Genomic DNA, 27,343 nt, shown 5'->3' with positions numbered 1-27,343 from the left:
TTACCAGGACTACATTTGAAATCCATTCTGGGTACTTGGCCTCCCTTATAAATCCTGCTTTCAACAACTTCTCCACCTCGGCGTTTATGGCCTCGTACCTTTCCTGGTTGCAGCATCTCCTCTTCTGTCTCACTGGCCTTGCCTCTTTCTTGATTGCCAACTTGTGGCAAGCTACCCCGCGATCAATTCCGGGCATATCTTCATGAGACCAGGCGAATATATCCGCATGAGACTGTAGGCAATTTACCAGCTCGCCTTTTACTGCCCCAACCAATCTTGACCCGATCTTCACTACTCTGCTCGGGTTGCTTTTGCTTACCGCAACTTCCTTCAGTTTCTCAACAGGCTCTTGGCGGCCCTTTTTAGACTCTCCTCGATTATCTAGAGAAGTAACCTGTAGTGTCTCCTTGGCCGCCGTAGCATAACAACTCCTTGCCATCCTCTGGTCGCCTTTTACTACGCCAACCACCCCATTTATTCTGTATTTCAGCGCCAAGTAATGCGTGGATACAACGCATTGGCTTATCCTCATGAATGGTCTTCCCAGTATCATCTGGTAAGGGCTTCTTTCCTCTACCACGACGAAGTCCAGCATCATCGTTCGTTCAAACGGCTTTGTCCCCACCGTAATCGGGAGTTCAATGATCCCCAAGGGAGTTAACCGTCCCCCTCCAAATCCTTTTAAGGAAGTATTTGTCCGCTCCAGCTTTAAATCTGAAATCCCAATATCATCTAAGGCTGACTTAAATAGAATGTCAACTGAACTGCCTGTGTCCACCAGTATTCGCCGCAATTCTGTGCTAGCCACTGATGCTTTAATCACTAGTGCATCCTTATGAGGATACAAAATACCCTCTTCATCCTCATCCGTCCACATAATGGGAACTTGTCGCACTTTTGCTTTTTTGGTTGCTGGCAAATTGAAAAGCACTTCTTTGCTAGTCAGGGCGTATCTCCCATAGTTCTTCCGTGCCCTGTTCGAATCTCCGGCCAATGTTGGCCCTCCTGCTATCACACGGATGGTCGGCTGTTCACGTTCCAGATCCCTCTCAACTCCTTCATCCCGTGTGTACTGTGATTCCATGACAGGGGATGTTCCATCTACATACTCGTCCAAGTATCGGTTCCTCACTAAGTCCTCCACCTGAATCTTCAGGTCACGACATTGGCTGATAGTGTGACCGTGAGTGTCGTGGAACTTGCAGAATCTGCTCTTATCCCGTCGGTGAGTCGGTTTTGTTATTGGGGCTGGAGGGTACAGCAGGCCTCGTCCCTCGATCCTCTCATACAATTCCTCCATGGAGATCTTTAGTCGAGTGTATTGTCTATATGTCAAGCTCTGGTCTACCAGCTGAACTGCTCGGCTATCATGAACGTCACCTCGGGCTGGCATAGTCGCTAACTGATCTGGTTGTCTAGCCCTGGAATTGGTTGCATATAATGCTCTGGGATTGTTATGATAGGGGTCGGAAGCCATCTGCCGGAATTCTCGCTGCCGATCTGGGAATGGGGGACGTGGAGGTTGAGCCCGGTTGTGCTGGAACTGTTGTGATCTCGGAGCTATGGGGTAAGGGCGGGATCGAGCTGATGTTCCGCCCCTTACTGAGGGTTCCCCAGCTCGCTTTGCCGACCCGCTCCCATTTGGAGTTCTCCTTTCCTTTCGTCTCAGCTCCTCCAGCTGTTCATTCTTTATCTTTGCCGATTTTTCTTCTTCGATTTCGATATCTCTCTTTGCCTGCTCATATCCTACTGAATAATTCTGCACCAGGGGGCTTCTCAGGTTATACCATAGCCGGCCTATCCTCACACTCTCCTTTAAACCCCTCAACGCCTGCGGGTGATTGAGAGCTCCCAAATCAAGTACGGCTCGGTGATATCGCTTTACAAAATCCCGTAGGGACTCGTGTTCCTCCTGTTTCATCCCCATCAGTTCCATCATGTCGTCCTCTGGGGCTACTGCCCCTCGGAACTGCTCGGCCAACTCCTGGCACATCTGCTCATACCCCTTTATACTTCCTCGGGGCAGCTTGCGGTACCATTCTAGAGCTCGTCCCTCTAGTTCAACGGGAACGCCCTGCACCTCTGAGCTGATGTCAGCCCCTGCACACCCGTCATATCGTTGAAACGCTCAATGTGCACCAGTGGGTCACTTCGCCCGGAGTATTTGAGGTCGGGGAAGCGGAAATCTCTTGGGATTATGGTACCCATGATCTCAGTTGATAACGGAGATTCTTCATCTAACGTTATCCTCCAACTCGGGGGCTTTCTCTTGCCCTGTATCTCCTCTATCACCTGCGCCAACCTGCGCACCTCCCCCTCCAATTCTATAGCACGGTTAGGATCACGCGCAGCTATCTGGTCTCGCTCCTGCTCGGCGTTCTGCAACCGCTGTCTGAGCTCTCCTTCATCGACACTGGCACCTCGGCCTGTAGTTTCCAGTACCCGTCCGGGGCGAGGTTGGTCTCTCCCTTCATCCCCGTGTTCTCCTGGGACCTGACCAGTACTTCTGTGGGGATGCACCCCATTAGGTTGGTCTGCGGGCGGAGGAATGTCCTCGACTCTACGTCTCCGGAGGCTGGGTTCTGCTCCGACTTCATCTCTTCCCACGGGGGTTTCACAATCCCTTCTCCGCTCATCCCTCAGCTCAAACAATATGGACGCGAGAGTCTCCATTTGTTTGTCCATCCGCTCCAATCTGTCTTGCATCATCCTCTCTCGGGCTTTATTCGCAATTTCCCGGAGAGTGATTGTTTCCACCGTTTCATTGTCCTCCCTCAAAGTATCCTTTCTTGACACATCCATATCTGATCGTTCGTTGCTTCTCCGGTAACTGCTAATTTGGTGGTAGCTTTTTATTCAGCTCCCCACAGACGGCGCCAAAATGTTGATGCCGAAATCTGCTCGTCCTTAGACCGACCAGATTCTTTCACCAACGTTTAAGTTATCAACTGCTGCACGAACCGCTAAGGCTGGAATCACCCTCCTTTCTCTCACTAGACCTGCGTTCACCGAAAACGGATCAGAGACGCCGGTGGTTTTGCCGGGGTAAACCCTCCGATGCCTAAGTTAGCACAAGGTGTTTACGGGAAAACAGTGTAATTTGGATTTAAGGTGTTTGTTAGAAATTTGTAAGGAAATGGCCTGGTTGCAATTTGGCAGCGTTTTCCCCCTTTTCAGTTTTTCTGTCCCCTTCTTCGTCGATTTCTTCTTCTTTTATAGCCGCTGTCCCCACGTTCCCGTTTGCCCTTCATCCCACCTTTTTTGGGCAGTGGCAGCCCCTCATGGGACTCTAACTGCTGCATCATGGGCAAACGTGGGATCTCGCATCTCCCGCAACGGTTCTGGGAAAGCGCAACTGCCGCGATTATGTGAGATCGTGCTTCCGCTTTTTGGGGTACGGGTACCGGCTCGGTATATACCTCTGGTCAGTATTCGTCTTGGCTCGGCTCGTGTTGCCCCTGCTCTGCTCGTACCATTTGGCTGAGGTGATTCATGCCGGGGTGGAAATAGTAGCATGACCGACCTGGTGCTTTTATTTACTTAACACCAGTCCACATAAATTAAAAAGTTTTTATGAGTGATAAATTTTTGAATGTGAATCGTTAACTTAAATTATACATATTTTTAATAATAATGTGAAAGTAATCTTAAATACAAATTTAATAAGTAAGAAATAGAAAAAGAATAATAAATTATTTTAAATTTGTGCAATTTAATTTTAGTTAGATGGGAAGTGACAAGTTAAAAGAAAAAGAATAAAAAAAATTAATTACATTACACGTAATTTGTATGGAAAAGAAAACTAAGTGTGTTTAATTAAATTCATATTTATTTTTAAATGTAATTTTATCAAAAGTGGGGTTTTGTACGGCAATAAAGTGGTGCAAATAGATTACTCTGAAAGTAGATTTATTTAAAAAGAAAAAAATTGGGGTTACAATGAAATGATTATAGTTTTATTCAGTAATACTTTTGTTTTCCACGTAATTTCTTTGGAGGCCCAATCAACGTTTAGGGTTCATTGAGGGCTGGATGGATATGAATACGATGCCCATAGTGTCGCATCCTCGACTCTGAGGAACTGCCAAGTGTCATAGTGTCTATCGCCTACCGGTGTATACGGCCTTTCAGTGATGCGTCAATAAACAATCTTACACGTGTGCACACGAAACATGCTAACAGCTGACTCATCTCTTTGCATCCCAATCTCCATTACACGTGTCGTCAGTTCAGTCAATACATGCTAACGCCATGCACACACGTCCGTTTTCTCAAACCGCTATGGCTTGTATTTTAAAATCCATCATCTTCTCTTCACACCACCATCAGAAAAGAATTCAACAAACAGCATCATCAAAGAAAATAACCGCGAGTGAGCGAGCAATCAAAATCAAGAATCAAGAAGAGGGCAAGAATGGCTTCTGATCAAGCTCGAAGAGAAACGACAACCACTAAGAAAGAAGTTGTCATTGAGAAGGACAGAGTCCCGAAAATGACGACTCATTTTGAGTCTTTGACTGGGAGAGCCAAGGATTCAGATACTAGTGGTGGCAAAGAAACTTCCCTTAGGAGTGGGAAAGCGAGAGAGTCTCATGAGGTGGGCACTCATGAATTTGAGTCTCTTTCTGATCAAATGAAAGATAAACAGAGAGGGACAGGGACGTATGCGGATAAAGCAAGGGATGCAAATATGGTTCGTGAGAAAGAAGCGGAAGGTATGAGAGGAAAAGAGGAGCATGAAGAGAAAAGGAGTACTGAGCCTTATAGTGTTGGGAATTTTGAGGTGGGCGGTGAAGGTAGAGGAGAAATGGAGGGCCGTCAGGAGAAAGAAAGAAGCAGAGGAATGCATCAGCGCGAAGAAGAGAGACATGTGGAGAAAGGGGGACGCAGAGGAAAGCAGCAGGGCAAAGAGGAGGGGGGACAAGAGCAAAAACAAGAGCAACATTCTCTTGAAGAAATTTCCCAGCTCAGAGGACAGGCTCAGCAGCAGTCTATGGAGGCTTTAAAAGCTGCGGAGGAGCGGTATAATCAAGCCAAAGAAGAGGCCGGGCGCAGACTTGGCTCCGTCACTGAGTACGCCGCTGAAAAGGGTTCTCAGGCGAAGGACACCGTGCTTCAGGGTGCTCAACAGACTTCACAGTACATATCCGAGAAAGGCAGCCAGGCCAAGGACATCCTTTACAGTGCAGGCCAGACTGCCAAGGAATACACTGTGCCGAAAGCAGAACAAGCTAAAGAATATGGAGTAGAGAAAGCGACTGAGGCAAAAGAAGCTGCTGCTGATACTACCAAGAAGGCTGGGGAGAAAGCTGCGGCCGCGAAGGACGTGACAGTGCAGAGTGGCAAAGGAGCCACTGAGTACGCAGGGAAAGTGGCTGCGGATGTGAAGGACAAGGCCGTGGTTGCGGGATGGAGCACGGCGCACTATACAGCTGAGAAAGCTGTGGGAGGCACGGCTGCTGTCGCCAAGGCGGCACAATATACCACAGGGAAAGTGGTTGAGGGGACAATGGCAGCGGTGAGGGCGGTTGAAGGAGCGGCTGAGTATGCTGGTCATAAGGCCGCGGAGATTGTCTCGAAGCCGTTGGTTGCTGCTAAGGATGCTGCAGTGTCTACTGGTGAGACCATGAAGGAATATACTGTTAGGAAGAAGGAAGAGGCACAGAGAGAGGTAGAGGCCAAGAGAGGTGAAAGACAGGTATCTGCTTTTACATTGTTAATACTTTTACTTCTACAATGCTCGTAAAATATAATTGTCATGCGGAATATTTCTTTAATGTCTCTAATCAATGTATGATATATAGTTGCAATTTTGTCACGAATGATACTGGTGTTGTGATCTTTTGACGCTGATGTTGTTATAATCTTATTGTTTGAGGGCACGGAGAGGAGTCACACCGGAGGGGATGAACGGTCACTCACAACAGAAGTCCACGAGAAAGTTGAACATGTCTCCATGCCAATCCAGGAAACATTCCAAGGAGGCCAAGAACGACAAGGAGGAAGAACCACCGAATACAGAGAAGATAAAGGCCGGGAAGGCGGAGTGCTTCAGGCCATCGGCGAAACTGTAGTTGAAATTGCCCAGCAAACCAAAGACCTTGTCATTGGAGAAGGCGAAACAGAGGAGAAGATACTTGGTTACCGCTCAAGCCAAGTTGAAGAAGGCAGTAAACAAAGAGAGGCTGGATATGGACAGGGAAATGGGACACACAAATCTACCGAAAATGAATAAAGCGCTCATTTCACACACACACACACACACACACACACATATATTATGTTTGATGTGCATAAGCGGATGATAAATGTTTTGCATAGGCTGGTTGTCTGTATTTTTGTTTTGACAAATAAATTGAAACCCCTAACGCTCGGTTAGCGTCCTGTTGTTGTACTTTGCAAATCTTTTGATGTCTCAGTTAGAAGAGAGAATTGAAAATTTTGTAAAATCCATCTTTTGGAATCTCATATTGGATTATCATGAGAAGGATGAAGTTGTGCTCTAGTAACTGCAAAAATTAGATGCTTTTCAGTCCATCTGCTTTCATTATTGTCGTATATAAATTGCACTCATCTTAGATAATGTGCAGTGATCTTTAATCTTATGCATGTTAAACTACTGCTAATTAGAAAACGATCACTTCATTAATAGAAAATTTCAACTTTTCCTATGAGGCTCTCTCTTGAATCCGCTAGCAGTCTTTATTTGTGATTAAAAGGTTGAACGTAACTACGCATCATCTCTTATCCTAAAGAGTCGTTGCATGGTTCTCAATTTCTCAACGTCGAATTATTTTCGTTTGCGAGTGAACGTGACACACAGCCCTTTTTCTGAATTTTTTGCTGATAGCTACGAGGCACCTTATTTCTGTAGCACGAGGGCTTCAAACAGTTGATAGTTTTTGTGCAAGAAGCGATCGTCTCCTCGCAGTTCACGTGATGTAACCAACACTAACGAGGTTGCTTACCCGTTTTGTGTTTCACAGAGTTTCATCTGAATGATCGGGTATGTTCGCAGAAGAAAAGAATAACAATAGACGCGATGGTAAATGAGAATTTGGCATCACAAGAAGGACACGGGCGCTTAAAAGTGTTCTCTAACGAGCTCAGTTACTCCAAATTCAAATATAAATTCAAATTCCCGACGGCTGACGCTATTCTTGTTATCTACGAGTGCCCCGGAAACATTTTCGTCCTTCAGCAAATGATAAGCAGCATAAAGGAAAAAAGGAGGGTTCTTAGCGGCAACGATAACTGGAAAGACCTCTTGGATCCTAGACATTGACCTCCGCTGCTACATCATCCACTACGGCGAGCGGGCTCAGCAACCTAAGATGCATTCAATCGAGATAGGGCAATCCATTTAAGTATGCTGGGGACAGTCAATTTGGAAGGAAAAATTTCTTCTCCAGAGTGGGTTTATACAAAGGCAATCCATTTAAGTACGAGGTCACCAAGTTCCTTTACGCGACGTCTAGTTCTCCACTTCCCGCCGCATTTATTTTCAAGTCATTATCCAGCGAGTGTTGGCACAAGGAATCAAACTGGATCGGGTACATTGCTGTTGCTTGCGATGAAGGAAAGGCTGCACTGGGCAGGAGGCACATACTGACAGCATGGCTGAGGAACGGTACAAACAAATGAATGGGCTAGTGGAGAACTAGTGTCAAGGTTCACAAGGGCTGGCTCTCGGTATACTGTTCAAGTGGTGAGAAATGTGCTAGAGAGCAGGTAATTGCATTGGCTTGTGCATATGATAAAAAGAATTTCAAATGACGGTACTAAGTTTACATGCTGATACCACTAGGTTCTTGATGAGGTGGAGCGACTTCTGGGAGTATATGATGCTGAGGACGAGGAAGCCAGTAAAACAATAACTAGTCACACCATAGGCGCAGCGCTTTCACTTCTAAACGCAGCAGACATTGTTGTCAATGGGTTTCAACAAGCTGAAGGATTCAGCCAGTAATTGCGGTTACTGTCTTCAGCTTCGGCTCTCCGTATGTCGGAGATATTGAATTCAAGAAATTGTGTGATTCTATGGAACATCTTCACATGTTACGTGTGCGTAATCTTCAAGATCAAATACCTAGTTATCCATTGCTGGTGAGGATACTGTGGAGTCGATGCAGAGCTAGTGATTAACACCCAGAAGTCAGAATACTTGAAATCCCAGGAGAGCTAAGGAGTTGGCATTGCATGGAGGTATATCTTCATGGAATTGCCGGAACTCAAGCGAAGTAAAGGAGGGTTTAAATTGGAAGTTAAACAAGACATTGCGCTAGTGAACAAGAGGATGGATGTTCTCAAGGAAGACTATTTGGTGCCTGGCAAATGGTTGTGTTTGGAAAATACAGGGATGGTTCAAGGGGAAGATGGCAATTGGAAGTTGGAAGATCATGAGATAGAAGATGGCGATGGGATTTGAGCATCCGTAAAGCCTCATAGTTGTCTTATCTGAAAACAAGATCATTTATACCTTTCTCAATTAGATTGCTCCCATCTACATGCTTTCATTATTAACAAGCAAAGACTAGTAATTTCTTTGCATATAAAATCAAAGCCGATGCAAAACTGCAAAACTATATACAAGAACAGTAAGTGGCTAAATGTTGGGCTTTAGACATATAATATTATATTAGCTTCCAAAGAGCGGGTCCAAACCCTTGACTAATCTATTCCAGTCTTATGCTTAAACAAAAACAACAATACCTAGAGCTTGATCCTCTCTCTCTCTCTCTCTCTCTCTCTCTCTCTATATATATATATATACATAGAACTTGATGATTTAGTCAACAATTTACAGAACTCGAGATTTAATATTTCAATCAAATAGAAGAAATTCAAACGTAGTTCTGTTATCTGATTGGGGGGGTTCAAAGTAACCAAAAAAGAAACCTTTCTGCACCATAATGAAGAAAACAAACAGATGAATGGATTTCTCAGGTGTTTGTAGATAATAATTTTTTATTACCTTATAATCTACCCGAATACTGCCTTAATGATCATCCAAGAAATACATAAAAGAGAGATAAGCCAAGCTTTACAAGCAGGTGAGAAACCGGTGGAAACAAAAACATAGGAGAATAAAGTCAAATTTAGCAAGGGATCTGAGAAGTGAACCATTCCATGACATGAATAGGAGCTTTAATCAATTCCAGAGCCAATTCCACTATTACGGTCAAGCACAAACAACAAGGGCATATGCAAGTCAACAACAGCCTGCACCCACAATCACCAATATTCGCATTAACTAAAAGACTTCAATCAGATTCTAATCCTGCCAAGATTCTATGTTTATGCTAGAAAAACGAAAAAACTATCAACGACCCCAGCAGAGCTTTAACGAAAAGTTACAACAACTAGTGAGAAGTCAAGAAACCCAGAAGAGAAAAGCAATGCATTCACTAAACTTGTCACGCACATAATTTTAGAGACAAATTCTAGCGTCAAACGGAGAAATTTTAGACGCCCAGAAGAAGATTAAACTACTATCAACTAATAGGGGGATGATCTTTGATAATTGAAAAGCCAAAAAAATAAAAAAATAAAGAAAAATATTGGATGCCTTTGACAGAGACAGTTGAAGCGACAAATTCCGCTAGAAACTTAACTTTGGGCAGAAAAATAGAAATGAACAGAAGAGTGAAAATTAACCGACCCGACGATCCACACGACGACACCGACGATGGAGACGAGGAGGGAGAGAAAGGCGAAGGGAAGGCCCAAGAGAAAGCCCAATGGCCTGCAATCTCCATCTGCGTTGCACATGATTATGAATTTCCTCTTTTTCTTTTTCAGTCTCTCTCTTATGTTTTCTTGAAATGAAGAAGATTTTGTTAATTTGTTGCTTCAGTGAATAATATGTTTTGAACTTTTGATGACAAAAAGATATGGATGATTGATTGACGAGTAGTTATGAGTTAATGTGTTCGTTTCTGTTTCGTTTTGCTAATTGATTATCGATTTGGCAAATTGTTTAACGAAAGTAAAAGAGAGAGAGCGCGATACGACACGTTTTTTTAACTTTTTTGTAGTAAGCAGCAACAGGGAGAAGCCTTAGTAGCCCACGATCACGATGAGTAGTCAATCGGCTTTTTATGTGCTGACGGCTGCTTTAAAACAAACTTCAAATTAAAGCAGAAGCCAAATAGCCCCCCCTCACCCTAAAGTTTCCGGATCAAAGAAAGAATAGATATTCATCAAATAAATGCATTCCTTTTTGCCCCCTTTATCTATTATTTATTATAATATAATAATTCATGCGCCTTGTTTTTACCTGTAGCTTTCGAGATGATTCTTCTAATGTATTTGTTGGTCAATTATGATATGCTCTGTTTTCTCTGTATTAAGTAAAACTAATATGGCTGCTTTAAATTTGTTTTATTTTAGTGGCAATATTTGATATGCGTGTTGTGAAACACAATTTTCCTTCTTGACATTATTACTTAGACACGATATGTCTGTTGTTGGCATCACCATTTGATAGTTGAATTTCAATTAAATTCGGCCTAATCTTTTACAAAAAGGGTTAAATTGAAACTAACGATTCTCTTGTAAATGTTTTGGATAGCTAATTATTTCTCTAGATATCTAAGATCTTAAATATGAAGTATAAGACCAACCTCAACTCTCTCTATTATTGCATTGGATTCACAATTAGTCCAGACTCTTAGGGTTAGTGCAATCTCTTATATTTCACAGTTTTTGTCCCAAATATCACTAGCCCAAAAGGATTAACACCAAGTTGAATGTGCCTTAATAAATGGGATAAATTAATATTTCCACAATTTTGGGGGTAAAATAAAAATTATCATTTTAAGAAAGTTTGATTGAAGTTTACCTTCAAAATTTAATTGAAATAGAGAAGAGAGAACAGGGGAATCTCATGGGTTGTCAAAACACTACTTACACCTCTACACAATAAATTAGGTTTTAAGGTTCAAAACGCACATGCATGGTTATTGCACTTGGAGATGCTGCAATTATGTATTTCCCCATATGCTTTCTAAAAAGGAATACATAAAGTAGCAGTAGCACATGATTTGGGTAACTGATGGCATTATTTACAATCGAATCTAATGTTAACAAAATATGCTGCCGCCCACATGACAATTGACCGCTCTCTAAGCTTTCTAGAGATTCATACTTATCTCCTTCAATTTTATAGCATCCACCATGCAAGAGTCGTGGCGGCCTGATCATTTGTTGAAGATACATGAATCACATACATCAATAATTCATTGTGGAATTACTAAACTGACCTACTGCAAATTCTAGTCTTCATTAACTTCCTACATGAATCACTAAAATCCGTGTAGAGGTATAACAGAAGTCCATATTCGAGGAAAAATGAATCTTTTTTTCCCTTCTTTTTTGGGGTATTTTGTTTATGAACATTGTTAGTATTATGCAAACTATTTTACAGTAAAATAGTTAACCTCACTTTGAAAGAAGCTGCTGTGACAAACCCCGCAAAAGTTTGAACAGCAAACAGATGAGGTGCCACAAAAGGTTCTTGGCTTCATCTGGCATCAACAACTTCCAAGCAACAGGGGCCATCGCAAGACAAGCAATCACATTTAGCAGTGTCCCTACTCAACACTTTCGAAACAGGCGACCAAACAATTGGGGCTGATTGGGTTAATAAGCATTACCCTGAAGTCCTTTTTAAATTTGAGTTTTCACTCTCCATGGAGATGATGGAAGCAAGCCTCTCATAAACCTGTAACAAAAGTATTTGATTAGAATCTCTTTTGCCCTAACATAGTTTCTCTAAGTTGCATAGGAAGTGCAATATCACATATCATATACCGCTGAAAGCTTGTTATTAGCATCATGTTTCTGATTCTTGTCCTGTTCATGTGCAGCTGATGGGTCATACCTGGACAGAAGTTCAGGCAAGAAACTTGTCAAAGGCAACTATTACTTATTCATGCAAATTAATAAAACTAAGCCCCAATATATATATATATATAGCCATACAAACAAGAAAATCCAATGCAACTATCAAAATCACAACATTTCAGCCCAAAACCTTCAGGTTCTCAACAACCAAACCATAACGCAATGTTCTCACCAATCACGGGGTATGCCAGCTTCGTCCCGAGCTGAATAATTGAAGGGGCCTTTCAACTCCACATCATATTCTTTCAACAGATCTGCATACCCATAAACAGGATTTATATTTTGTGTGCTCTGTATAAAGCTAATATTACCAGTTAAGTGACTAATAAGGGCTGCCAAACCTTTAAAGGTGGAGCAAGGAGCACGCTTCATTTTCTGACAGACTGAGAGAAACCAGTGAACACCAACAGCGACATGTGCGACTTCCTCGTCCGCAATTCTGGCCACTATGTTGGAGGTTCTATGATCTCCAAAGCCGATCAATTTTTGGGTCAACCGTGGTCCAGCATCAAGTCCTCTAGCCTCCTTCACACAGAATAATAGTAAACAATAAGTATCACTGCACAAGGTTTAAACTATAAAAAGAATGAATGCTTAAAAATCCCCAACTAGTATCTCAAGCTTTGGTGGCATTAATAATACCAAGGGCAGCTGAAATATATATTTTAGGATTGAAGAAGAATTGTTTGATAATTTCTTGAGCTAATTCCCCAGACAACAAAATATACAGTCCTATTTTCCATTTTCTGAAAAACATGATTTCCACTGGAGAAGATAAAAACTTTCATTAGAAGCCCTACTTCCCTCTTTCTGACCTCATCACTTATGTGTAGTACATAGGTAACTTCAGTGACGACAAACCCCGATGAAGAATCTGGCATCAATTACACTAACATAAAGCTTTTGGTTTAAGTTCGATGAGCAAGCTTATCGCATGGTTGCATTCTTTTGAATCTAGCAACAGATTAAACCAAATATGGTTGCATAACACTATACTTGTATACTTGTACAAAAATCTTTACACCATCTAATACCAGGAAGGATGAATCATCATTTCCAGACAAACCAAGGGCCTAAAAAAACCTCTCTTCCATCAATGAGAAAAAATTAATTTTGATGCCTATAGATACAAAGAAATTGCAAAGAGTTCTACCAATGTTTGCACTCCTCTCTTTGCCTGCGAGTAAACAAACAATCAGCTGAACCAACATAAGCAGGCGTCTTCTTTCTGACGATAAAGAATATCAAAGGAATGGCTTACAGCCTCTTTCTTATCTTTAATCTTTTTAGCCGCTTGAGAGGATTTATAGCTTGCCGAAAAAGCTATTGATATCTACATTTTCTGGCTTCCACTAAACCAGTCAAGAAACCTCCAAATGCTGCTTATCGCATGACCCAACTATTTTAGGTAAAGAAGGAAGATAGATCTATTTTCATTGCCTACTAAAAGTTTAACAGAACACAAATTTCTCAGAGCTCTAAAGACCATTTGCAACCAGACTTTAATTTGCTTAGTGTTTGCAAGAGCTGCAATTCATCCGAATGTCTTAAAGTTTATTTCGAATGTAATCCAAGCTAAAGCAAGGCTACAAGGAGAAGAGATTTTTTTGTAGAATGAATAACTATCCATTTTCGATGCCTGAGAAGCCCTTCTGGCTTCTGCCAAAACAGTCAAGTAACCTCCAAATACTGCTTATAGCATGACCCAACTGTTTTAGGGAAAGAAGAAGGTGTATCCACTTTTCAGTGTTCACAAGAAATTTAACAGAATCCAAATTTCCAAGTGCACTACTCTTGTTATGGAGTGGAGACCACTTACAACGTCCCTATTATTCTCAGTATTCAGAAAAGCTGCAACTCATATTAAAGACTATTGGCTGTATTGATCCAAGCTGAAGCAAAGCCACAAGAGAAGAGATTCTTTTGTAAAATGAATTCATATTCATTTTTTATCACCTGACAGGCCTTCCATGAACCAAATAAATAAAAATACAAATGTATAATTCATAACATACATAAGATTCTCTACCCGCTAGAAAAAATAGCATAAAATACTCTAATTTTATGCATTTAATTTACGTTTGAAAGAGAGTCACCTTGGTAAATAAATACTGGTTAAGAGAGAGATTATTGCAATCAATTACTGAAATGCAAGAGAATTCTGGATTAAGCTAAATGAAGCTAGTTGGAGAGACAAAGTATAAATACGGGTATACAGCATGTGTAGAGAAACTAATGACTTTGCTAACTACAGATAAACCTTCTGAAAACTTCTCCAATACAAAAACATTTGGAAGTTCAACAGCACATACACCAGATGATCCCACACGTAAAATGGTTTATTTTATTCAATATGCATAAACAATTATACGCTTGAGTTCTCGTTTTTGGATGGCCAATCGTTAGAGGCAACATAAAGTGAGAAAGGCAAAGGGCCTAATCTTCACAAGATAACTATCTTATTTTATCAGGTGATGCACATTAGCAATCAATAGCATATGCCAAAGTGCAAATCAATTACCTGGACTAAAGGGATCACTGCCAACCGTGCAGCCACATTGTCAGATGATTTTTCACATTGATTCCAAAGTACATCATGAGCAGGCATATCTCCATATCTAATCATGGAAAAATTTTCAAATTTTGAATGCCAATATCCTAACAGGAACCAATAAAATAATAACAACAACAGTCCTCACTTGAAACCAAGCTCAGCAAGTCTCTGCGAGCACCAAGCAAAATGGCGGCTCTCATCATCAGCAACATGGGCAAAATCAGCAAAGAAGCCATCTTCAAGAATGTCAGTAAAGGGCGAAAACCGAACAACGGTATCCCATGCCAAATCAATAGCGTTTAGCTCCACATGTGCAAGATTATGCAGCATATAAGCATTAAGGGGCAGACCTGAGTTCTTGGGAGCAGGAATTTCCTTTGCTGAAACCTGAAGTTAACTACTTAAAATCATGTTAAGAAGTGGGGTTTGTTGAAAATTGATCATAAAATATTCAGGAAAATAAAACGAAAACAAACCAGTTTGGGTTTGGGAGGGCGAGCAGGTCGAGAAGGCGGGACAGAGACGCCGATAGGCAAATTGAGAATGCGCCACCTGGAGAAAGCCAAATGGGAAAGCTTCGATTTTGACAGAGGATCACTGGTGGAGAGAACAAGAGAACCAAGCTCAGCAAGAGAGGAAGCAGAGTCGATTTTATCATTATCATCAGCTGACGGAGACGGTGGTGAGTCTTGAAGAGGTTCTGGGCCGTTGGGCCCCCAGTAGCGGTTCCCGTTGAGGGGGCCATCCCTCCATTTTTGGAGACCCGACCATGTCGACGCTTGCAAAGACGAAGGAGATGAAGAAGAAGAGAAGGATTTGGCTTTCAAGAATTGAGGACGGACACACGAGGAGAAGCAAGCGTATTTTAGTGTGGGACAAAGCATAGCCTTTCAGTTAGAGCTTGAGTGTGAGGTGCATTTCGGTTTGTGGTTTGGCTATTCCGTAAGGCTTCTCTACACCCTCCTCCCTCCACCTTGACATGTGCTCCTCAAGTTCTCATTACAAAAACTAAGTTCAATGGAACATATATACTTTTTCCAATTTTTTTTTTTAAGAAATAACAATATTGTAATTTCAGTTGAATTTAATTTTATGTAGTAATATAATAATAATAATTTCCATTGAATTTAGCCGTGGATGAATTTTAAGTGAGATTTTGCCTTTTCACGCCAATATCATCATCATGCACGCTTGCATGATAAAAACAACTAACTGTACAAGAGATTGCAAGTTCAGTCCCCTTCCGACCACTATTACGCTTACCAATAAACAACATTATTATACATGCAAAATCAAGAACTGCAACCAAACACTGATGACTTTCCAGTTCTCCACAAATTCAGACCCTGCCCCATTACATTTACTCTGACATTCTCACTCATAGGAAGCTGGAAGTAACATGGCAGCACAGCTGCACAAGCTTGGCCTCCACAGGATTACAGGTTAGAACAATATCACCACCTCCCTAGCCATATATAGAAACTAAAAAAGTTGAATGTTTACAAAATGTTAAGAAATTCAAAATATATAAGAACGACGACTGATTACTGTCTTCCGGTGACGATAATAACAGATGAGCTGCCAAACAACCAAAATATAATAATATCTACATAACCCTGCAGAGAGAATCATTGCTTGTTAAGCCATTTAACTTCATCGACTTGAATTACAGACTATCTTTTGTATAACCTCAAAAGAATTCTGAATTTGCAGCAAAAGCTAAACAACACTAAGACCAGTAGCAGTCGTTAGAAATGTACACATGCTACGTAGACAAACCAGCTGTTTCTATTCATCACAACATTCTACCATATTATACAAATTTGGGACAGGACGGATAAGCCACGCCTATGTCTGACAGCGGCACCCCCCACTATGCAGTGGTCAAATGGTTGCTGGCCTCAGGAGCTTTTCCACTGTACACCCAATGCAGATTCAAAATCTAATCACAATCTGAATAGATTCTGCCCAGCAAATAGCAAATCATCTATGCTAAAGTCTGAAATCTGCCATAAAAAGAAAAGTGTAAACAGCAAGATTAGTAATTGGGGACACGGTATCTAACTGATTTGAGATTTGTAATTTATCAAGCACAGAATCAAAAGCAGCATTGTCGATGGCAGAATGAGCAAGCTAATGGACAATGACAAATCAATATAACTTCCCCAGAAGGCCACAATATCAAAACTCAACATGCTTAATTCTTAATTGACACCACTCACAAGAAGTTCAAGAAAACTTGTATAAACAAATCAAATCTACTATTCTTCGGAGACAGTCTATGATGTAAATATGCAACATCTATGAGAATATTAAAAAAAAACTAATTTTTTCAGAAGTCTATAAGCAAAATCATGATGGATTTTATACTTTGCAGTGCCTTAATTTTGAAAGGTATTCATTCTTGAACTAACTACAACACAATGTCATATCCAAACACAAATGTTAATCGATACTTTCCATTTTTTCCAGCTAAAACAATAATAATAATAATAATAATGATAATAAATTATAAAATAAGAAGAAGAAGAAAGAAAGAAAGAAACTCCAAATGAAGACTAAAAAACTTATTACTGGCAACATAACAAGCCAGCAAATACCAAAAATAACTTGTCATTGTTAAAATAAAATAACATTCATAATTTTTACCACATACAACAATTTATCTGCTCTTCTCACGTTAAAGAACTACCAGCCAAGCCACTAACAAAACATCATAGGTCCTAATCTCGATTCTTCCAGAAACAAAAAAATATTCAGGTTTTTCAAGATGGGATTGTTTTTATGCAAAATGAACAAGACAGTTTAGAGCAACGGTCAAATGTCTATCACATCTAACCCCATGACCCAAGTTATCTTACAGAAGGACCATGACTACTATTACCAAACCATTATAAGAAAAGATTGCTATCCCATCTTGAGATTATATAAGGAGTTACAAATTGCTATTATTTCAATAGAAGAGCAACAACTGTCTCAGTAACACTAATAAACAGCTTAGAGCATAACATATGACTGGCAAATCTCATATAGTTTCTGGTCACTCTCTTTTAGAGCTCAAAATGGAGAAGATTTCTCAATAAACAGAACATGCTATTGCAACATCGTCTACAAATACATTAAGGAAAAATAAGGGATGGCATATCACAGAGGGGTTTACAATTCCATGCAGGGCATTTCTTCCTCTACATATCATAAAAATAAATTCCAAACAATAATTTAGTTGACAAACTTGATACAAATGGTTACAAAATGTCAGTGCTAGAAAATGAAGGAAAAGGTCACCACAAAGTCAACTGGATGCAGGTATGCATAAAAAGAGGTGAATAAAATATGGTATCTTAGTTAAGTATTCTTTAACCTTCATTTACAAAAAGAACAATTTCAGAAAAAGATCCTGACAGAAGCTCCTAAAATTACATCTAATATACCCCCATCATAGAATATAACCATCAGAAAAGGTAAAACTCAAATTTCACTAATGATAAAAATCCCAAAATATTTGGCTTACATGTTAAATTTCCACACCAAAAAACCTACAGATACAGATACACACAAACTTAAAGAACACCAAACTTCTATGCCATAAATCAACATGTGGTTAGGAAAAACAGTCTGCAGTTATTCACCTACATATCCCCTACCAAAGTTCATACAAGCTGGTTTTCACAACAGTCTCATACTGGTGATCATCCTATACTGTCCATCATTACCATCAACTGTCACCATAAGTGCTCAAAAGGAGGGGGCGGGGGGAATTGCTATCGGTCAAACTGCAGTCATAGTGGAAATCATCACTAAGAGTATAAACTTTACAAAACCATGTGCATTCACTCATGACCGCTTCACTAAAGATACATTTATAAATCAAGAAAATGAAGAAAAAAGCTGAATCATTACATTAATAAATCAAGAAAATGAACAAAAAAGATGAATCAGCGAAGGCCAAGGAAAAACAAAACTCAGACCATGCAACAAAAGGCAGGCGGTATGACCTTACCTGAATAGAATTTGTCAAGTCCTTGGTGAATTCCCCCCTTCAGATCCAGATGAAGAAGTCTCACTATCTGAATCTGCAACAAACTTTTGCAAATGAGAAAAAGAACCAATAAAACTCCAGCAAATCATTGCATTTACCACTACATTGTATGCAGCTAAGTTAGAGACACATCACAGTACCACTTGAAGAAGATCCAGAATCACTGCTAGAGCTGCTTGAACTACTTGACCTACTTCCATTGTCCACCTGTTTTTCCACCTGAACCGGTGATGATGTTGAACCAATCCTGTCATCTATTCTCAAAAGGGAAAAAGCAAATCAACAAACTTCAATTTACCAATTGAATCAATAACCATCAACTGAAATTACACATCACCTAGTAACCCTTACCTGTTCTGATTTCTTTCCGCACCTCTGTCACAACAGGTGCTGGAGTCTGCAAGTAAAAGAAAATAATCATGTATTCAGCAACTTGATTCCCATTAAAAATTGGAGAACAGAGATATCATTGAATGCTTTACCTGCTGTTGGACATTTTGCTGCGCTACTGCTCTGGCTTGATTTGCAAGCTCGGCCTTTCTCTTGTTCTTGCTCAAACTCTTCTTGTAGTTGGTTACAAACCTATCGAGCTCCCATAGAGTCTCTGCATCAACACTATCAATGTCTACCTCAATTTCGTCATCATGTTGGAAAAGTGATGAATTCCTTTTCTTTATAATCTGTACAATGTTGTCCAACTTCTCTGAAGGTAAACTTTGTAGGTTTGTGCTTAGCTTCTGCTTCTCATCATATGTCATGTCCCTTTTATGTGGATCCTTCGCCTTCGGCTTCTTTGGAGCAGGGGTCCTACTTGAAGGAGTGGTACTAATAGGTTTCAGTCTCGAATCCATAGGATGTGTCATTGATTCTGATCTATCCAAAATTCGTCTCATATCAAGAGGCGGTGGCAGTGGAGGAGCCTTTCTTGATGTGGGTGTATGAAAGCCCATCTCATAGTCTGCACCAATCCTCATCTCACGATTATATTCCGACTCTATAACCACCCACTTGTCCTCAAATATCTTCAACAACTGCTCTGCCATAATATGAACATCTTGGCCTTTTGGGTTATATGTCATAGCATTGTGAAAGGTAAGTCTGACATCCTCTGCAAATTCTTTCGGAGACTTGTACCAGTTCTTGTTTAGCCTTGTCTTCACGGTCCCCAAATCCATTGGATGCCTAATAATGGTAAAATAATCATGCAAACCAAGATTCTTCACGTCAACTGGAGCATTAAACACCCAACCATGCTTGTGCTTCATCAACTTCTCAAGCAAAGCACTACAACTCTTGAAAATTTTGCTCCCTGTTCCAAACCCATGTGCCAATTCATTTCCTGCTTGCTTCTTTCCATTCAATTTAGACTTCTTGTTACTCTCAGCAGGAGGAAACTTATCTTTTGCAAGTAGAAACTCTGAATTCCTATAAAACTGATTGGCTTTTGGAGTTCTCTTCTCTTTCTCCACATTTTCACTGAGCCCCAGACTATTCTCCACAGTCGATATACTCAACTGATTCAAAGGTCTAGACGGCCTAGTAATACCCACACGAGTAACCGGAACTCCAACCGAAGCCACCTCTGAATGACCTCTCTTAATGCCATTATCAACCACATCACTCACAGGCAATACCCCCGAATTACTAACTCCGCCACTTATCTGCACCTCCTTCGCCTCAATCCTTTTCACCAAGCTCCTCACCGTATCAAGCTCAATTTCCAGCTTCTTCCTAATCTCACGCATCTCCCGCTTCGTGCTTGACCCCAAACTTATCTTAACCCTACCATCCCCTGACTTCACTGCCACCACCCCATTCTCTGAAGGAGCCTCCCTCGTGGTGGCGGCCACCACCACACCACCTTGTTGTCTATTAAGACTTGAAGAGTCATCTGAGGCAGCATCTAAATGCGAAACAACAGGTTGCTGGTCCAAATTTGTGTCTGCTACAGTTAAGGTTTGTGTGGGCTGCTCTGGGATAGAACTCTTCTCGTTGTCGTTCTCATTCCTATTATTTTCTATACCGTTGTTCTGGTTCATGAAACTTTTGGTACCGTTGTACTCGTTCTTGCTATTTTCAGTGGCGTCGTTCTCGTTCTTGTTGCCTTCGCTGCCGTTGTTCCCGTCCTTGTCAATTTCGACATCGTTGTTCTCGTCCCTGTTGTTTTCATTGGCGGTCACGTCCGTGGTGATGGTGGTGGTGGTGGTTGCCGTTGTAGTAGTAACGGCGGACACATTATTGGCCGCGGCGGCAGGAGCGTTGGTGTTGTCCGCAGCGGCGGTGGCGGTGGCGTTTGTGTTTTGTTTCTTCGGACCCTTAAAAGCTTTTCTCGTATATACCTTGCTCTCAGAATATCTCTGCTTCTCTCTATTAGCTCCATCATTCCCTTCTACTATTGGCCCCGAAGCCATGCACACATCTATCTACTCTCCAAAAACCCTAATTTTTTTTTCGTACACAGAAATTCCTCCACAAAAACCCTAACTTTCCACAGAGAACGCAACAAAAAATAGGGCTTTTCTCAACAACCGCACGATCTAATCTACCATAAGCTAATAATACAGGTAACTAGGGCAATAATTACACAGAAGCAAAAATCAGAAATTAGGGTTTCGAGCTTTTTACCTTTCGTTTTGATGAGATCTTCTCGACACTTTCTCTCTCTAGAAACTTGGTGTTTTTTTCTCTCTCTCTCTTACAGAATCCTTATCTTACAGGTGTACGGTGCCGCAGGCGTTCGTGAATCGCAATTGATCTGGAAGAAGCGTGTGGGTGCACTAAAAGAGCCGTGCTTGAAAAGTATCAGAGCGCAATTGTGGAGAGTTGGACTCACGTGCTATAGTGACGCGTCGATTGCACCGTCCAAAGAGAGTACAGGAAGCTGGTCGCGTGGTCTGAAAGCGGTTGTGGAATAATTGGGTAGGTTGTGGCGGGTATTTTTGAGTGCGGTGTGAAGAGGGAGTAATGTCATTCTATGGTTTGGCGCGTGACTTCAGTTCCCAATTTTGAGTGGAAGTTCTGTGCTCTGTCCAGGAGAGTGATCGGCGGAGTTTTACACGCGCCGATGGGTCGGTTCTTCTGCTAGCAGTTTTTTGAGGCCTTAACCTGGGTAAAGGGAGATTCCAAGCCCAACAAAATTTTGGAAATTATCCACAAGTCAACCCAGTAGAAATTGTGATAAAAAAAATTAATTAATTATATAAATTAATTATTGGGTTGATGTGATTCAATATAGATTATTTATCATGTCATGTCGTGTTGTGTCAATTCATTTATTAATCGTATCAATATTTGTCGACTAAAATATAAGAAAATCATATCGTATCCGTATCATATAATCACATCATAACTTATTTTACCACCTCTAATCATCCCAAGTTTTATTGTTAAAGTGGCGGTTGGCAAAATACAAATTGATTTTTTATGTCTTTAATTTTTTTATTGTTTGAAATATATGTAACTAGTCAACTAAAGTTACTTGAATACCGCTAAATTAGTAGATGAGTCATATTCATATTTGTTTAAATTTGACATGACACGAATATGATACGATTTAATACCTCAATGTTGGATTATATACCTATCATATGCAATTGAGTAGGGCCTTTACACCCCTTGAAATTCATGAAAACCCCCCCCCACACAAAACCCCCCCCCCCCCCCAAGCAAAACCTTTTTTTCCCCTTAAATTACATATTTTGTAAAAAATAAATTAATTTCTTTTTGTTTTGAATGAAAATTTAATTAAACACTTAATAAAAAATTCTTTTAATAAAATTTTTATCATCCATCCTATTTTATAATTTATATTTTAATTTATAATTTTTTTAAAGATATTACAAGAGTTTATAGTGATGGAAATATAAATAATATAATAAGAAAAAAATAATTAAAGATTTTAGGATTTTCCTGTATTTTATTGTAAAAAATCAAAAGAAATAATTTTTTTTTCTCGGGTGAAATTTTATGGGAAATTTTATTATATGAGTTTGTATTTTATAAATTAAAGAGGATTGTTATAAGAAATAAAATTAAAAAGGGTGTTATAAAAATTCTAGAGGGGTGTTAAAAGCTCCAATCTATGCAACTTATGTATATTTCGGGGGCTTGCTGGATTTTGGCCTAGCCAAGTCCACAAGTAGTTTCGATGGTTGTATTTTACCTGTTGGGCCTCAACTATGTATATTTTACTTAAAAGTGGTAATAAATATTTGTTGATAAATTCTTAGCAGCAGTCGCCACATTCTAATTTTAATTTTTGACTACTAAACTGTATTAAATTAAAAGATGAGAATTTATTTTGTAATTTAAGTAAAAAAGAAAATACTTTTAGTCAATTTAAAATTTAAATTTGAAATATTTATAGAGCACATAATGATCATTTTTCAGCAATGTTAGAATTTCATCATAGGGTTAAGTTCCTATCCGTAAATTATATAATTAATTGGCAAATTTGGCATCATTAGCATATAAGGGAGCATCATTATAATTTGAAACAATTAATACACAATCACACCTCATTTTTTATGCAACTACAGAAAAAGTACTGGATTGTCATGGATTTTTTTTACCATTTGAGCAAATGCAATTATTTTCTTGAAAAAAAAAACTAAGCTTCATTATTTTGGATTGTCGTTACCTATTATAGTCTTTGGCATATGTATATAAATATCATGGCGTACATTCTTCATACATATAATCATAATACATTACATTTTGAAAAATGGTGAAAGCATCAACATTGAAGCTTGGGTTTCTGGTTGCACTCTTGATTACTGCATCTGGTAATTCCCTTTTAAAAAAATGGTGAAAACATCATTTGATATATATTTCAGTAGCGCTTGTTTCATTAGCAATCTTCTTAAATCTATTTTTCACTTTTTTTTAAACATGAAATATCAAAGTATATGCATTATTTTATAAGTTGGTGGGTGATTTAGATTAACAAATATATAGCGGGTACTGGCAGGTACATGGACAGGAACTGAGGCCAGGGTCGATCCAAGTAAATGCCAACGTGATCAAGATTGCGTGGGTGCTTGTGATCCTCGATGCCAGCAATGCTTATGCGTTCCAAAACCAGGCCCTGGTTGTACTTGCGGAAACTTTCAAAAAAACTTTATACCCAAATCTATCAATGAATGAATGTGAAATTTTCATCACTTTGCTGATTCTCTATTAATAAATTTCCCGATTCTTATCATTTGTTCTATCAATCGATTCTCTGTTGTTGAAAAACTAAAGTTAAGGCTTCTGTCGTTGACTCAGCCTTTGCAGTATCCATTGTCCAAGGAGCGCTAACGCATATACTCATTATACTGGACCAGGCCTCTAAAGACATATATACTCTAAAAGAAGCAAAGAAATTAATATTCAGAGACAGAGATACAAGTTAATTACTTGCATCTCTTCAAAAGGCTTGGTTACCCTTTATTAAGTTATTACATGTTTGTTTTATATATATGCACGTATAAATGCATAATGTAAATAAGCAACTAGCCGATCTTCAAAAATAAATGTATTATTTACTTCACATATATAAAATCTTTATTAATTAGTATTAGCGATATGATGCTAGCTTGAAAAGCATCTAAGATATAAGCAATTAGTTATATCTACATAGAACCGCTATGAACCAATATAAACTATCAATTTCAACATAATCATGCTGCTCTTAAGAATTCCTAAATTAGAAAATTTTTGGGTTATAGTGTAAAAAATATTTAATATCGTTCATCAGCGAAACAAAGTAAACCTTATAGTGACAATCAACGATTAAAAGAAGCAAAGAAATTAATATTCAGAGATAGAGATACAGGTTGATTGCTCATATCTCGTCAAAAGGCTTGGTTACCTTTTATTAAGTTATTACATGTCTATTTTATATACGTGCATAATGTAAATAAGCAACTAGCTAATCTTTAAAAATAAATGTATTATTTACTTCACATATATAAAATCTTTATTAAATAGTATTAGCAATATGATGCTAGCTTGAAAAGCATCTAAGATATATCGGGTGACTCCAAAGGATTTGGTCCACTAGGTACAAGTCTATCAGTTCCTACAGCAGATGCATTAGGCATAACGGGTGGCTCCAAAGGATCTGGTCCACTGGGTACGAGTCTATCAGTTCCTACAGCAGATGCATTAGGTATATCCGGTGACTCCAAATGATTTGGTCCACCGGGTACGAGTCTATCAGTTCCTACAGCAAATGCATTTGGTATATCGGGTGACTCCATGCCATTTGGTCCACTCGGTACGAGCCTATCAGTCCCTTTACCAAATGTGGACGGCTTATGATAATCCTTATTATAATGTTCTGCTGAGGGATAAAAAAACCCTAACTCATGCAAGAGACGATGATTGTCAATATTTTTTTGGGTAGCATGGTGGTTGAGAGGAATACGTGCCTGGCATGTACTGATTATTAGGAGTAAGGTAAACGCACTCAAGAAAATCATCGACAATATTGGGAGAATATTTGATGAATTTTTTGCCATGGTTATTATTAAAATAAGAAAAGATGGCTTTACAATCCGAGTTGCTTGCATATATATAGTGACAAGTTTTACTATTTATAAATATAATACAAACCTAAAATGAAGCAAGTAACTAAATATTGTTTTTTTTTTATCAATGAACAGAGATCTAGTAAGAAATATTGTTATTTGTTAATGGACATAAGATGTAACCAATCAAAACCCTTCCAAATTCAATGCTGTTGTAACAAAGATTTTTTCGTTGCTTTAATTCTCCCTGGTTGTTGCATGCCAAACTTGCACAAAGCTTTACAAAATTGCATATCAATACGATTTCACAAACTTTTCAAGGAGACTAGCTATTTGGTCCGGACATTTTTCTTTTGATAAAGAGCTATTAAAGTCTAAAAAAATAAAAACCAAAAACAACTTTACTTCCAAGCGAGAATTATAGTGTTAATTGAAAAATTTTGAATATTTTTCAGTTGATACTATAATTCCGGCTGGTGTAATGTTGTTTTTATCACCAATGTGTCAAATTCTTCTATTTGAATGTCAGTACGTTTTATCTTTTAAGACCTTGCTTAAATAAGTGATTTCTAGATACACTCCATTAATTATTTATGTCCCAAAAAATAATGTTAAATCATAGTTCGTTCTTCCTTTACATTCATATAGACATAATGCTCAGGCAATAATGCTCACTACTAGAAAAATAGTCTTTATTGACATTAGAATAATATCAGTAATTACTCTCAGTAAAACTTGTTAATTGCGTCAATAATCTGACAGTCAGAACAATAGTGACACTTATTTGTGGTGTCACGAATATAGTGTCAGTGATTACTATCACTATAGTATCACCAATATTATGACACCATTGTGTTAGTAGCTGCTGATATTTGTTAGTGTCTATGATTATTGTTACCATGGTATCACTGTTTAATTTATTTAAAAAAATGAAAAAATTGAATTGGATCATTGCGTATTGATTTATTCGCAAAATTAAAAGGCACCACAAAATAACCAAAAAAATCAATTTATATTACAAAATCTTTCATTTCATATTTAAATATTATTAGTATATATTACAAATCCTAAATACTTCAATAAATTAGATACGAGATATCCTACTCTCATTACTGAATAATCTAAATTAAGTACATAAAAATTAAACATAGGTAGTGCAACTGCGGTATCACACCAGGAGCTTCTCCATTCAATAGAGTAGATGTGTTAGGATACAAGTTAAGTTGAGGAAGAAACATTTCAAACACATTGATCAAATTTACATATGAATACATGGAAAAGGGGGAAAAAATTGGCTGCCAATTCCCAACCATTAGAGAAACAATGGTTAATAGAAATAAATCTATTTTGTTCCAAAGAAAAAAATATCCATACGCTATTTATAAGTAAACTCAGTTATTTCAGAGGAAAATTAGTGAACAAGAAAGTTGTAGTTTATTTCTTTAAAAATGCCAAAGATATACAGTGTATTCAACTATAGATATAAATAAGAAAAAAAGGGAGTTAATGATTATTCTCTTTTGGTAAAGGTTATTTATAATAAGTTAATGACTCTACATAGAGTAAGAACGACATCTAGATGAACGTACAATTGCTTGTTGAAAATTAGTCACTGGATTCCCAGTAATTGCATCATAATGTTGAGCAATTAATTGCTAAGGCATCAACCAAGTAGTTAGTGTAGGGACTGACTTCATTCCTTCCATTAAAGAAATCCAATAACCTTGCTGCCTACTTATTTATTTAACCAGGGGAGCACCATACATCTAAAATTTGTGTCTAAGTCAAAATTGTCTATGAAAGACTATAGTAGCAATTGGTACTTAAATACATATTTATAAAATTTAAGATACTTAATACATTGGAATGATATTTTCCATTTTTTAACTACACATATGAATGAACATCATATTAAAATTTGAGGTTGATTGCTCATATCTCGTCAAAAGGCTTGGTTACCTTTTATTAAGTTATTACATGTCTATTTTATATACGTGCATAATGTAAATAAGCAACTAGCTAATCTTTAAAAATAAATGTATTATTTACTTCACATATATAAAATCTTTATTAAATAGTATTAGCAATATGATGCTAGCTTGAAAAGCATCTAAGATATATCGGGTGACTCCAAAGGATTTGGTCCACTAGGTACGAGTCTATCAGTTCCTACAGCAGATGCATTAGGCATAACGGGTGGCTCCAAAGGATCTGGTCCACTGGGTACGAGTCTATCAGTTCCTACAGCAGATGCATTAGGTATATCCGGTGACTCCAAATGATTTGGTCCACCGGGTACGAGTCTATCAGTTCCTACAGCAAATGCAT

At 38.9% G+C, this 27,343-nt stretch overlaps 4 protein-coding genes and 1 pseudogene across 6 annotated transcripts; 2 read left to right on the top strand and 3 right to left on the bottom strand.

Annotated features, from left to right (window-relative positions):
* Window positions 1-4,315: 4,315 nt before the first annotated feature.
* Window positions 4,316-6,394, top strand: LOC18051980 (seed biotin-containing protein SBP65). 2 transcript variants are annotated; one of them, XM_024190141.1, is made up of 2 exons: window positions 4,316-5,698; window positions 5,888-6,394. In XM_024190141.1, the coding sequence occupies exons 1-2, from the start codon at window positions 4,415-4,417 to the stop codon at window positions 6,233-6,235; spliced, it is 1,632 nt and encodes a 543-aa protein (XP_024045909.1). In that variant the 5' UTR covers window positions 4,316-4,414; the 3' UTR covers window positions 6,236-6,394. The 2 variants fall into 2 exon arrangements, with proteins under 2 accessions (XP_024045909.1, XP_006446761.1); XM_006446698.2 differs by having other exon boundaries at window positions 5,879-6,394.
* Window positions 6,395-6,565: 171 nt separating this feature from the next.
* Window positions 6,566-8,700, top strand: LOC112101111 (annotated as a pseudogene).
* Window positions 8,701-8,930: 230 nt separating this feature from the next.
* Window positions 8,931-10,126, bottom strand: LOC18051979. The gene is made up of 2 exons (XM_006446697.2): window positions 9,662-10,126; window positions 8,931-9,222 (listed from the first exon to the last, which is right to left on the bottom strand). Exons 1-2 carry the CDS (start codon window positions 9,769-9,771, stop codon window positions 9,099-9,101), a joined length of 234 nt encoding a protein of 77 aa, XP_006446760.1. The 5' UTR covers window positions 9,772-10,126; the 3' UTR covers window positions 8,931-9,098.
* Window positions 10,127-11,265: 1,139 nt separating this feature from the next.
* On the bottom strand, window positions 11,266-15,446 carry LOC18051527 (uncharacterized protein HI_0077). The gene is made up of 7 exons (XM_006446696.2): window positions 14,938-15,446; window positions 14,607-14,848; window positions 14,429-14,525; window positions 12,249-12,432; window positions 12,080-12,161; window positions 11,815-11,884; window positions 11,266-11,725 (listed from the first exon to the last, which is right to left on the bottom strand). Exons 1-7 carry the CDS (start codon window positions 15,343-15,345, stop codon window positions 11,654-11,656), a joined length of 1,155 nt encoding a protein of 384 aa, XP_006446759.2. The 5' UTR covers window positions 15,346-15,446; the 3' UTR covers window positions 11,266-11,653.
* A 274-nt stretch (window positions 15,447-15,720) lies between these two features.
* LOC18051526 (transcription factor GTE4) lies at window positions 15,721-21,480 on the bottom strand. Of its 2 annotated transcripts, none has more exons than XR_002907073.1 (6): window positions 18,983-21,480; window positions 18,852-18,897; window positions 18,641-18,754; window positions 18,462-18,534; window positions 18,175-18,234; window positions 15,721-16,467 (listed from the first exon to the last, which is right to left on the bottom strand). XR_002907073.1 is itself a non-coding variant. In XM_024190382.1 (6 exons), exons 2-5 carry the CDS (start codon window positions 20,909-20,911, stop codon window positions 18,476-18,478), a joined length of 2,148 nt encoding a protein of 715 aa, XP_024046150.1. In that variant the 5' UTR covers window positions 20,912-20,984; window positions 21,126-21,479; the 3' UTR covers window positions 15,912-16,467; window positions 18,462-18,475. The 2 variants fall into 2 exon arrangements, 1 of the variants encoding a protein (XP_024046150.1); XM_024190382.1 differs by lacking the exon at window positions 18,175-18,234 and having other exon boundaries at window positions 15,912-16,467; window positions 18,983-20,984; window positions 21,126-21,479.
* Between the last annotated feature and the right edge of the window lie 5,863 nt (window positions 21,481-27,343).

The sequence above is a fragment of the Citrus clementina genome, unplaced genomic scaffold (genome assembly GCF_000493195.1).
Source record: "Citrus clementina cultivar Clemenules unplaced genomic scaffold, Citrus_clementina_v1.0 scaffold_2, whole genome shotgun sequence".
NCBI classification, from domain to species: domain Eukaryota; kingdom Viridiplantae; phylum Streptophyta; class Magnoliopsida; order Sapindales; family Rutaceae; genus Citrus; species Citrus x clementina.
This window is presented reverse-complemented; position numbering and strand designations above follow the sequence as displayed.

Bases quoted from the DNA above. Each gene is read 5' to 3' on its own strand.
- LOC18051980 (XM_006446698.2), top strand. From the start codon at position 4,415: ATGGCTTCTGATCAAGCTCGAAGAGAAACGACAACCACTAAGAAAGAA. The intron at 5,699-5,878 runs GTATCTGCTTTT...TTATTGTTTGAG, and splicing joins CCAAGAGAGGTGAAAGACAG to GGCACGGAGAGGAGTCACAC.
- LOC18051979 (XM_006446697.2), bottom strand. From the start codon at position 9,771: ATGTGCAACGCAGATGGAGATTGCAGGCCATTGGGCTTTCTCTTGGGC. The intron at 9,223-9,661 runs GTCGGTTAATTT...TTGTGGGTGCAG, and splicing joins GTCGTCGTGTGGATCGTCGG to GCTGTTGTTGACTTGCATAT.
- LOC18051527 (XM_006446696.2), bottom strand. From the start codon at position 15,345: ATGCTTTGTCCCACACTAAAATACGCTTGCTTCTCCTCGTGTGTCCGT. The intron at 12,162-12,248 runs GTTTGGCAGCCC...ATGGGTATGCAG, and splicing joins TCCTTGCTCCACCTTTAAAG to ATCTGTTGAAAGAATATGAT. The intron at 11,726-11,814 runs GTATATGATATG...CTTTTGTTACAG, and splicing joins CTAATAACAAGCTTTCAGCG to GTTTATGAGAGGCTTGCTTC.
- LOC18051526 (XM_024190382.1), bottom strand. From the start codon at position 20,911: ATGGCTTCGGGGCCAATAGTAGAAGGGAATGATGGAGCTAATAGAGAG. The intron at 18,898-18,982 runs GTAAAGCATTCA...TTTTACTTGCAG, and splicing joins AGCAAAATGTCCAACAGCAG to ACTCCAGCACCTGTTGTGAC. The intron at 18,755-18,851 runs GTAAGGGTTACT...TTTTGAGAATAG, and splicing joins GCGGAAAGAAATCAGAACAG to ATGACAGGATTGGTTCAACA.